Source organism: Melanerpes formicivorus, unplaced genomic scaffold, assembly GCF_026170545.1.
Source record: "Melanerpes formicivorus ecotype bairdi unplaced genomic scaffold, bMelFor1.0.p_v2 SCAF_3, whole genome shotgun sequence".
Lineage (NCBI taxonomy): Eukaryota > Metazoa > Chordata > Aves > Piciformes > Picidae > Melanerpes > Melanerpes formicivorus.
In genome coordinates this window covers 19,189,331-19,201,692 of record NW_027142355.1, presented here as the reverse complement: position 1 = coordinate 19,201,692, position 12,362 = coordinate 19,189,331, and the positions used below count along the sequence as shown (strand labels likewise).

General features: G+C 41.9%; 1 protein-coding gene across 1 annotated transcript in view; it reads right to left on the bottom strand.

Annotated features, from left to right (window-relative positions):
- Positions 1-11,661, bottom strand: part of DMTF1 (cyclin D binding myb like transcription factor 1) — a 38,243-nt gene extending 26,582 nt beyond the window's left edge. The window contains exons 1-4 of the mRNA XM_068167960.1: positions 11,520-11,661; positions 3,084-3,200; positions 1,381-1,500; positions 381-475 (exon numbers count right to left, since the gene is read on the bottom strand). Coding sequence (XP_068024061.1) covers positions 381-475; positions 1,381-1,500; positions 3,084-3,192 — 324 coding nt within the window. The 5' untranslated portion in view covers positions 3,193-3,200; positions 11,520-11,661. The remainder of the gene's footprint in view (positions 1-380; positions 476-1,380; positions 1,501-3,083; positions 3,201-11,519) is intronic.
- Between the last annotated feature and the right edge of the window lie 701 nt (positions 11,662-12,362).

Sequence of the window (12,362 nt, the reverse complement as noted above, 5' to 3'; positions counted from 1 at the left end):
GAACTGTATGTAACTGTTAGGACTGGTAATAACATAAAGCTTACTTAGGCTTGCTATAAAGCTTAATTTATCATCAAGGAATGACAGAAATAACAGACAAATTTGTCTTCTATGCAGATCACCAGTAATTATTGGTTTAGTACTGTTTACTGTATTGCTCTTTAGGCATTAAGTTACACTACAAATAACCTATTTTATATCTAAAATGATTCAACTGCACTTTTATAGAACATTGTACAAACAAGATGTGTGCTCAAATACATTAGTTTCATAGTAAAAAAATCTCACTAATTAAGCCCTTTCTGGTATTTGTTTCCCTTTTCATTTTGATTTAAATAAAAATGTACATCAAATAGGTCAGTGTTGAAGTTTTACTGTACCTGGATCTGAGTAACCGTCCCTTCGTCAATCTCATCTTCAGCTACCTCAGTGGTTGCAGTCATGGTCACCTCAAAGCTCTGATCATTTTCTGAAACTTCAGAATGGGTTAAGTTAGTTGTACACCTTACTCCTGCAACATTTTTCATGCAGGCTACAGGTTTTACAAATTACTGCCTTTGTACTGGAAATTTTTAAAGAGGCCTTATTCAGTATTTACTTGTCAACACAGTAAAATAATCAAAACAACCACTCCTCTACATAAAATTTAAAGATGGGGTTTGAAACCTTCCCTTTTACGCTTTATTATAAGTAAAACCTAATGTAAAACACACAAATAAATGGTGTTTGATCTGGTACAGCCTTTTGGCACTGTATTAATTCTTCCTTTCCACCTTGTCTTCAGTATTTTCCAGCTACTAAAGGACAACACTTAAATCTTTCAGCTGCATTCCTTTCCCCTAGCTTTCCTTCACCACAATAATGTTCTTATTTCTAGGAAGTTGCTACTAAAAGTTCCACCCTAGGTATTGTAAATTGCTATTTACAATTGTTAGGTGGAGTTTGCCTCTTGTGAGATTATATTGAACTCTCTAATAGTCAATTCACTTCCTTAAGACTAATTCAATATTCAATCTATTTTTTGTACAAAAATTTCTATCTGACAAATCCTATATCTCAGTATTACAAAACACAGAAATGCTATACTGTCTGGTCATTAAAAAAACCCTAATGACTCTCTGAAAGAAGAGAACATCTCATTTGTTGTTCCTGTATCCTTCAAATTAATCACTGCATCTGTGTCTGCAGTCCTGCATGTGTAAGGCAGGTTTATTTTGCCAGTACTGCACAATTTCTACAAACTCATCCAAGGGTCTAAGAGGTAAAGAGAATACCTAAGTATATTCATAAAAGTTAAAAATAAAATGCAAAATATTCTTAGTGTGCTCCAGAGAGTCACCTTTAAACCTTTACCAACAGAAACATTTGCTGCAAACATACTTGGAACTGCAACGACAGAAATACATGGGGTGGAGTCATCCAGGCTTTGATCATCCTCTGATAAGCAAAGCCTCTTGTGTGGAGGTTCAGTGCTGTCTTCAGAGTCTACTTCATCAGCTTCTAACAACAAAACCAGAGACAGGTTACTTTCTGTTAACAAGATGGATCTTTGGACCAAGTTCTGTTAACAAAGAGGACCAAAACAAAGGATAGAAGCAAAAGTGATAGGCTGGTTCAGTGCTTTACTACTGCTCAGGAACAAGTTACGGGCATCAACGGTTCATTGACTTTCTTCAACTTATCTTTTCTCAGAGGGATTTTCTTTTTCAAAAATCCATCCATAGGCCACTACACACAAACAAATCCCTTAAGTCTACAGAAAAATGCTTGGTTCCTGTGAGAGACTAAAAGTTGACTCTCCTGGTGTGACTCAACAAAGATAAAATCACTTGCTGCTTGCCCAGACAATAGCTGCTATGTGTTGGGCAGAGCCACTGGAAGGAAGGTGCAAAGATCATGTAGGAATCCTGTCTACCAATCCTGGATGCAAATCACCTTGCGATTGCATCATGATAACACTGGACTGCAGCTGGCCTACAACAATGGCCCAAGGACTCAGCCATCAAGCCTTCAGGACAAGCTAATCTCCACCCATCAAGTACCCTGGGAAGGGAGGATGGTGAGACAAGGGATTCACCACCTGTTTCCTGAGGTGTAATGAGTGTGGGGGCATGTAGATGGAGAAGGAGAAGGCGGAGGCCCCCCCCCTCCATCCAGACCTCTGCCCAAACACACAGAAATGCACAGAAGGATTTCCTGGGGAACGATACCTGGATGTTTACCTAGGAATGATTTCCTGGCCCCAGAATTCCTGAGGGACAATACTTGGACACATACCTAAGGACTAAAAACTGTATAAAAGACTTGGACCACTACTGGCTACTCAGAAGAAAAACGCAGAAGAAAAATGGAGATGAAGGAAAACACAGGAGATGGACCATGCCGCTGAGAAGGAAAAGCCTGGGACAATGCTGCTCCGGAGAAAAGAGGCCGTGGAGCCTGGAGGAAGCTCTCCGTGTCCTAAGTTCCACCTGCTGCAACTCATGGAGCTGAAGAGGCTGCCCAGAGGACCACATCTCTTCTCCAGCCAAAGCCTCAGCACCCTTTCTCTACAGACCCAGGCTGCCCAGAGGACCACATCTCTTCTCCAGCCAAAGCCTCAGCACCATTTCTCTACAAACCCAACATCTCCTGCAGCACCTTTCTCCACCTCCACAGACTCAAACTGTCTTGAAGGGGGGGGGGTGGGGGGTGAGAGATGTGGTAATATAATTCCTTCCCTCTTCTCTCTCTCTTCTCTCTCTCCCTCTCTATTTTCTCCCTCTCCCCTTCTTATTTCCACTTTATTTATGTAATAAGTAGTCTAGCTGTTGACATTTTGGCCTCATTTCTGCCTCTAATTTCACAACACGGGAATATTTAAAAGAACTGAGTCTCTTTCCCTCTCCGGACCGAGACAGTTCCAAGAACCCATTTGCACCGAAATAAATCAAAACAGCTATATCCTTGTTTGGACCATATAGAGTATTGTCAATTAACACCTAGTTTGACAAGTAGTCATTCTTTAAACTGAAACAGAACAAAGTAAGCTGAAACCAATGAAGGAAGAGGAAAAAAAACTACTATGCAATACAACTGCATACCATTTTGAGGGCAATGAAGTATAAGATTTCCTTCAGTGTCCTGAGTCAAAGTCACAGAGTTCACGGTTTCTACTGTCACTGTATCAGACTCTTCTTCAACTGTGCTCATACTCAAACCTGAAAGAGCAATACAAATTAGTTTTCTTCAATCAGACTGCCACTTTGACTATAACATTGCTTCTTTTATCTCAAACCACCAGCACAAACTCCCATGAAGAATGTCAAATGTCTGTATGCTATTTTACATGAACATGCCACGTTTAAGACATTTACCTGCCTTTTCCTACATACTTACATATCATGCAGGGGTAGCATCAGAGTTTCAAAGCTACTTTTCCAATTAAAAGTAGTACCCTGCAAGGGTCTAGAGTATAACTTTTACGAGGAGTGCCTGAGCCTGGATAAAAGGCGGCTCAAGGGAGCCCTTACCACTCTCTACAAGTACTTGAGAGGAGGCTGTATAGAAATGAGTGTCAAGTCCCTTCTCCAAAGTAACAAGTATCACAACAAGAGGAAATGTCCTCAACTTGTGCCAGGGTAGGTTTAGATTGGACATTAGGAAAAAAATTCTTCACAGAAAGGGTTGTCAAGTATAGGTACAGGCTACCAAGCGAAGGGGTGGACGTGGTAGTGCCAATTAATGTCTGGACTCGATGACCTTAAAGGTGTCTTCCAACCTAAAGGATCAGAGAGATTGGAACCTGATGATCTTTAAGGTCTACTACTCTTTCATATTTCTTAAAACACAAATCTATTACTTTTCCACGTCTGCTACATTTTTGTGTCACTGCTCATTTAATATTTCTACCATTATATAACATAAAGCTAGTTAGGACTGAGAACCATTCTCATAGCATCACACTACTGATAGCTGTGCTATTTACAGATTGCTAAACTGCATTTTTATTCTCCTTCCATGCACAGAACTCAATGTGAATATAGAATTTTTTGTTCAGCATTAAAATGTCATGAGCAACACAGAAGTTGGGTAAAAGCAATCACCAGTATAAAGAAGTTATCTAGGGTAAGTAGACTGAAGTCAGTGAACTAGGCCAAAACAAAGTGCTTCTGATGATCTCACTTCCACTGTGGAAAGTAGTATGAAGAAATTCAAAGCTTATACAATTTTCAATGTAAAACACCACTGTGACTAATTTTGAAATAAACCAGATCACACACACACACAAAGTTCTAATCCATGAAACACAAGTAAGTGATTCCGTGAAATGTAGCTTTTTTCTGCCGCACAAGCTAAATGGAATCACATCTAAAATATCCAGGAGCTTTGCAATGATCTTGTGAGTCTTGAGTACCCAGGTTGTGACCTTTTGAGGCTGTGCCTTTAAGAAAGGGACAGCGCTGGAGCACTGTGGCTGAATGTTTTGTAAACAAAAGAGAGGTCTAAACAAATTTAGTGACTGTCTTTGGCAATTTGTGAAAAAATAAAATAATCTATTTCTCCTTTTGGTGTTCTGTCCTTATGTTTTCTCCATACAAAGTAATTATTTGTAACTTTCATGTTAAGGTCAAAATATTGTAACCAATATCAGCTTATGTTGTTAAAAAAAAAAATCATTGACTATAGCCTTAAAAAAAATAAATCACAATGGCAATGACAAAGCTTCCCTGTACCAGGCAAGGATAACCATACACTTGTAAACAAGTGGAATTCACAACCTGGATTTTAAACCCCTTGTCTGATGGTAATAATATTGTTTCAGCAGGAAATGATTTAACTTTTAATTAGAAAATCTGTTCCTTGCTATTGAAGATTCCCAAGAGCAGCGTTTTCTTAGAAGGATAAAACTGCTGCCAACCTCTCAATAAAATTACTTATTGCCTCTCCAGCTTGGTGAAGATTTCACATGTCTTTAAGCACATGTAGTGCCTGATTGCTAGAACAAAGTGATAGTACTCTTCTGAACGTGTCAAAAATTTCAGATACCGTTGACATTTTCAATCAGAGGGTTCTCAAATTTACTTTCATATCTATCATCAGCAACAGATTCTTGCCACTTGCATGTGTAGGAGGCGTAACTTCCTTGGCGCTCATCTGCTTCTGAGTTTTACAGCCTCTGCCCTATTCTTTACTACAAGTGATGTTTGCTGCACATCTAGAGCACGCATTTTTAAGAACTGAGCGACATCCATAACTCTGAAATATGAAGAAAGAAATCCAACCTGCTTTAACTTCAACTCAGTTGTGAGTTATTCACGTAACTTTTTGGGAGTGAATAAATCAGGTAATTCTGGAGGGGCAAAAGAAATATGTAAGATTCTCATATTCACGTTTATATGTGTATATATATATATACACACATATATATGTACGTATATATAATTTTCACTATAGGGAATGCTGTAGCAAAAATTCCCAAAGGTACCATGGAGGATTCTTCTTCACTTCTATCTTAATAGTGGTAACATTTATTTTGTTATAGTGAACTGGAAGCACCTTTCTTCTCACCACTCTAAAGGCTTGAAAAACGTTAAGTTTTATTTTTATAAGACATGTTATGTCAATCATCTACTTCACTTAAAGCTGATCTAGATGCAGTGGAAACGGATCTACAGCAGAAGATACAGAAAGCCACTCCTTTTTTATTGAAAGAATAGTGAAAACTCAACAGAGAGACAGCAAAGCTGGGTCATTTTTTCATCAGTTACTGAGGATTTGCTGAGAATAAAAGGAGATGCTGATATGATTAGGCTCTCAAATGAAAACCAGAGTAATTAGTGTTATCCATTTGCATTCTCTCCCTCACTGGTTTGCCATCTTAGAAAAGGATGCAGGGTGGAAGGTGTCCATACATCCAAACTTGGGATTTCCATCAAAGTTGGGGAGGAAGATAAATCTCTATCAATGACTGCTACTCTGTCACTTCCATTCAAGCAGAACTGTAACAGGACTCTACATGAAGAAGTGTGATTTCCTAAGAAGTACTCCTCAGTGTAACTCCAGCACTTGGAGGAAGGTTTAACAACTTTTGCCAACCTCTCAAGACGGATTTATCCCAACAGTAAGTGCAGGCTCTCCAGAGGAAAAAACAAAGAAAAAAAAGATAAAAAAGTCACCTATCTCAAGTTTTGTGAATAAAAGCACTAATAACAAGCCTCAATAAAAACTTAGAGAAAGACAAATTCTTGAGTTGGAAAAATTCCTATCAACTTTAATGGTGTTGGACCTTAGTTGAAAATCGTCTGCAAAGAACATGAGGATCAAGTCAATACTAAAGAGGTATTTTGGAGATCAGATTTTATTAAGACTACAAAAATACAAGAAATCTGAAGGAAGCACACAAAGTGCACCCTCAGCAAGTTTGCTGTGTGGTACAGCGGACTCACTTGAGGGCATGGATACCATCCAGAAGGATCTCACAGGCTTGAGAAGTGGACCAAACTGCATGAGGATCAACAAGTCAAACTGCTAAGTCCCGCATCTGGGTCAGGATAATCCCATGCACAAAACCAGGCTGGGTGCAGAGTGGGTTGAGAGCAGCTCTGAAGAAAGAGACTTGGGGGTGTTGATTGAAGAGAAGCTTTCCATGAGATGGCAATGCACTCATGCAGCCCTGAAGGCAAATTGTAACCTACGAAGTATAAAGAGGAGTGTGGCCAGCAGGTCAAGAGAGGTGATTCTGCCCCTTTACTCTGTTCTTCTGAGACTCCACCTCGAATACTCCATCCAGTTCTGGTGTTCCCATCATCATAAGGGCACAGAACTGTTGGAGCGAGTCCAGAGAAGGGCCACAAAGATGATCCTGAGAAGGGCCACAAAGATGATCCAAGGGCTGGCACACCTCTCTATGAGGATAGGCTGAGGGAGTTGGAGCTGTTCAGCCTGGAGACGACTCCAAGGAGACCTTGTAGCTGCCTTCCAATACCTGAAGGGATCCTACAGGAAGGCTGGAGAGGGACTTTTGATACGGGTGTCTAGCAATAGGACAAGAAGGAATGGTTTTAAGTTGAGGGAGAGTAAATTTAGAGTGGACCTTAAGAAGAAGTTCTTCAGTATGGGGTGGTGGGACTCTGGAATAGGTTACCGAGAGGTTGTGGATGAGCAGTGTTCAAGGCCATGTTGGATAAGGTAACCCAATGTGGCTGAGATGCATCCCTGCCCATGGCAGGGAGGTTGGAGTAAATGATCCCGAGTGCCTTTCAACCTAAGCTGTTCTATGATTCTATGAAGTTTTTATTCCAAGATACATCTACATCAGTACAGGAGGGTTAACCTGTGAAGGCAGGAATTAGTGACTGAAAGGTGGAGAAAAAAAACCATCTGGACTAACTTCAGTGGTTCCTCTGTGTTAATTGGAAGTAATCTCCAGATCTCATAAAAATCACTGCATTACCCTAATGATGGAACTACCACGTATGCTGAAGGCAACATCAAATATGACACAAGATGGGTCCTCTTGGAGGCTTAGGGTGAGCTCAGTGGTGAAAGCACAGTGCTTCTGCAGGAGACAACGCCCTCTGATGCAGGCTTCAATACTGGCTGCAGTGACACTCTACTCACCCTGCATGTCCTTGATTTGTCACAGGATGACAGCCCAAGCCATGCTAAACAATGCTGTATCACTGCAGAGGTCTTTTAGGATGTGCCATGCAAATTGTTTAATACAGCCACTTGCACATCCACTACAGGTCTGCTCTTGAAAAAGATAAATACAAAGTTAATGACAGCCAATGCTTCTCAATTAGTGAGAATTAACACACCAGTAATCTCATTGCCTCCAAAGAATCACTTTCTTTTCATAACTTCACTCAGTATGCTTTTGGGAATGCATTTTCTATTTTTTAAAAAAAGAGCTTGCTTTAATTTTAAATGCATGAGAGAAGACTTCCTTAACCCTCCATTTGCGACATATTCATTATAGATACCAATCTACAACTAATATTTTATGTTCTGAAAGAGTATGTTAGCTTGGTGGGGGGAGCTCTGTTGGATGCATCAATATTACCTATGGATATGTACTGGGAAATGCAATGAAAATTGCATCATCTCAAATTTTTGAGAGTGCAGCTTAAAAAGTAGTGTGAATTTCACAAGCACTTTTGGGTGCCTTTACAAAAATGCAACATTTTTATGAGTTGCATTACAATTTTAAGCAAGTTTCAATATGTAACCAAACAGATAAGAAAATACTTTGCCTATAGGAACCATTTAATAGAGTCTTCCAACATAAACTTTCAACTAAAACCACATAATACAGCAGTTCTTATTTATTTGGGAAACATGCAGCAGTTTCAGGCAGAACCCCCCAACAAATCTTGTTTTGTGCTTAGTTAAAAAGAAAACTAAAAAACCCACCAAAATCCCTGTAATTCTAAATCGTCTTCATCAGGCAGATGGGCTCAATTATGCTGTGGGCTGTAAAACTTAAGTACTTAGAAACAGTATTTTTACCCTTGCAGACAGAATTCTGTCACTATGCCCAGTTATTAACTGAATGTTATGTCTAGTCCTTTGTGGGACTACTGTAAATCTTTCACAATTTCTACATGAAATTGTTTTAAAGGATGTGTTCTCTGCACTGGACACAAAGTAAATTTCACTAAATTCTGCAAGAAGCAAAAATGGAAATTTATAAAGGGAAGCTTTCAGCTACTGAGGTATTTAACTGAAGAATTACATGAGATGCACTGGGATTTCAGGGCGTTCATTCAAGAGTAACACATAAGGAAATAACTCTTTAGTGAACCTCAGATTTAAGGAAGCCTGCATGTTTAGTGTATTCCGTATCATGGCTCTTACTGAGCAAATACTTTCAATACATAATCAGGAATTTTTACTCTTCAGCTAGTTCCAATTCTCTTATGCTATTCAACAACAACAACAAAATCTTTTATCCACTCAGATCTAAAAATCCACCAAGGGATTGTCTAAAATCTGCACCAACAGACTTAAGGGAGCAAACTCGACAGGCACCAAACAGAATGATCCAAAGACCTGAGTTTAAGATGCAAAAAGATTTATTAAACTCTATCAGCATGACATTACAGTCCTCCAGAAGGAGTTGCATTCTACTCATCAATGGTAATTACAGAAGTGAGACATCACAAAAATGGAATATATGAGACACAACAGGACAAACTGTTCTTATTTGCATTGATCCAAATCTGGCAGAACTCCATAGGTTCTAGCCTATCCATTGATATTTTAGTAAAATGAACTGAGCATGCTTTACATGTCACACAGAGGGGAACAAAAACAACAACAAAAAAAAGCCAACTCCAGGCTCGTTCCAGAGAAAAGAATGCAGAAAGCTGTATGTTTTCTTTTTAATAGAAAATGTCCCTCAGGTACAAGGTTATGCATATGAGTACAAGTCTTGATAAGCCTTATTGGTACTAAAATAAGTATTATTTTTCTTTCATGCAAATGCAATTTCATTCTAAGAATTGCAGTAGTAATTTTATCTTAATAAACAACAGGCAGGAATTTTGCATGCAATAAAATACCAAGGAAGATACTAAGGTGCTGGAGTGGGTCCAGATGAGAGTGACAAGACTGGGGAAGAAACTGGAGGGAAAGTTTTACGAGGAGAGGCTGAGGGAGCTGGGGTTATTTAGCCTGGAGGAGACTTGGGGGGACCTGATCATACTCTGCAAGTACTTAAATTTGTAGTAAGATGGGGGTCAGGCTGTTCTCCCAGGCAACTTGTGATGAGAGGGCATGGCCTGAAGCTGCATCGGGGAGGTTTAGGTTGGATGTTAGGAACCACTTCCTTACAGAAAGGGTAATTAGACACTGGAATGGACTGCCCAGGGAGGTGGTGGAGTTGCCATTCCTGGAGGTGTTTAAAGAAAGAGTGGATGTGGCACACAGTGACATGGACTAATCGACATGGTGTTAGGTCATAGGCTGGACTTGATGTGAGAGGTCTACTCCGGCCTCAATAATTCTGTGATACTAGCTGTACCTGAGATTGATAGGCAAAGTCACAGCTCTGTTGCTTTCTAATGGATAATGACAGAATTAATGCTGATAAATAAGGAAAAGGTAAAATACAGTACAGACACGTAGAGGTCTTTGTTACACACCCACCTTCTAAAATTTTGAATGGTTAAGACAAAAATCAGTGTTTTTAAACACTCAGTTTAAAATGTTTTAATGTTCACTCTTTTTGGTAAGTTATAGAACATTACCTAGAAAGTTTCTGTGCCTGGAAAACAATCATGAAGCTGCTGCTATTATCATACTTATGAGCATTGATGGAAATCAGAATTTCAATTACAAGCATCAATCCCATTGCAAAAGCTTCATGACTTGGTTTTGCAAAGGGACTTTATGTCGTCAAGAAGCCAACTTGTATCTACGGCCAGAGCAATGCTGGCAAACAAGAAGTGCTTTCTAGATTACTTTAACACAGAACTCACAATGCCTACATGGGGCTGAACAATGGTAACTGTGAATAAATGCATACAAATATTGCCTGTTAGCTAACTAGGCAGACAGTAGAAGTGTGCCCAAGTGCACAACCAAGAATAGACCTTGAAAAGAAAAAACAAAAAGGTTACAAAAAAAAAAAAAAAAAAAAAAAAAAAAAAAAAAAAAAAAAAAAAAAAGGGCTCCTGTGACCAAATTCTTTACTTTGGCAAAAAAAGCCCCAGAAAAAGCCCCAGTGTAACTCGCAGTGCAAAGAAGCCTGGTACTGCTTTTAGGTGACACCTCTGATCCTGGCAGGGCTACACATTTCAGACTCTACTTAAAGCCCCGAGAAACCTTAAATCACAGGCTCGCGGGGGTGGGAGGGAACAGATAAAAGCCACAATCTTAGGATACGCCAGCCCTAGACCCTGCGATTGGAAATCGGGAGATTTAAACGCGTTCCTACTTGTGGCCTTTTATTACAGGCATCAAAGTAAGGGCAACGGAGTTTAGAACAGAAATATTTAAACACAGAAAACCTCGCACACCGCCCTCTCCTTCCCCCTCCCTCCCAATGGAGCCAAGGTTTGGTTATTTTCAAGTCTTCCCCTATTTTGCCGCGACGCTCCCCTTCCACATTTCTTTCTGCGCAGCGCCGCCGGGGCCCAGCTGCACCCCGGGACGGCGGCAATCGACCTGAGCGCAGGAAACAGCCACGGCAAAACAGCGGCCTTGCCCCAGCCCCCGGCACTGCCCCCAGGGCGGCGGCTCCGTGCCTCAGGGCCCGCCTCAGCCCCCCACTGCCCCCCGGCCGCCAGCGCCGCCATTTGGTCCCGGGCCGCCATTTTCCCTTACTCGGCGGGCGGCAGCGCTGGCCGAGACCGCTGCCAACTGCGCTGCTAGCCCGACCCGGCCCGGCTCAGCCCAGTCCGACCGCAGCTGAGGCGTGAGGTCGGACATGGCCGCCTCCCTCTCCCGATCTCCTCAGTCCGCCGAACTCAGCCTCCGCGGCGGCCCGGCCGCTCCCGGCCCTGTCAGCCCGCAGGCCCCCGCGCACTTACTTCCTGTTTTGGGTCCGGGCACTTGAGAAACCAGGATGGAGACTCCCAAGTACCAGGATGGAGGCGCCGAGCGGCAGCGAGCGGCGAGTGGGGGAGGCGGAGGCAGCGGCGGGGCAAGGCGCAGGCAGCCCGCGTAGCCCGCCGGAAGGTTTCGCCGCCCGCCCTCCCGTCGCTTCCGCTCCGTCGCCGCGCCAGAAAGCGCACGGCACCGAGCCCGCAGCGGCGGTGGTGCCACAAAGCGCACAGCGCCTTTCCCTTCCTCGCCTCGGAGGAGGTGGGAAGGGCCCCTCGTGCCCGGCCCTGAGAAGAAGCTGCTTTTCCCAGCCACGCTTCTTTCGTGGCTTGGTCTTCATTTCCCTCCTGCCTAATGGCCTGGGATAAAAAGATTTAAAAAAAATAAAAAATGGTATTATAAAAAAGGGTCTGTGGTATGCGGGTTGTGGCAGTCTTTGCCTCACGGAGTGGGTGCCTGCAGACACCCTAACCCTTGGCAACAAAAATAAAAACCCACCTGCTGTGTCCCCTTAGAAACAATCCATATTAGTAAGGATGAGAGGGCAAGTGGCACCCTATGTCTGCAATTCTATGTGTAAAGCCTCATTATGCTTCTACCACAAAGATCCTTTTTGGCTGCCTCCCTCATGGCAGCAGACATCCATCTGCATCTTCCACCCAATCTTGCTCAGGAGTTTCAAAATCTGCCCTTGTCCCCTGTTAACAGCTTTTTCTGCAGACCTTCGTCACAGTCTGCAGGGATGCCAAGAAGCAGAATCTCTTAGCCAGGCAGGATTTAGTTATCTGAAACATCTGATGCCTTTTAGTGTCTTAAAACCCCCAAAGCAT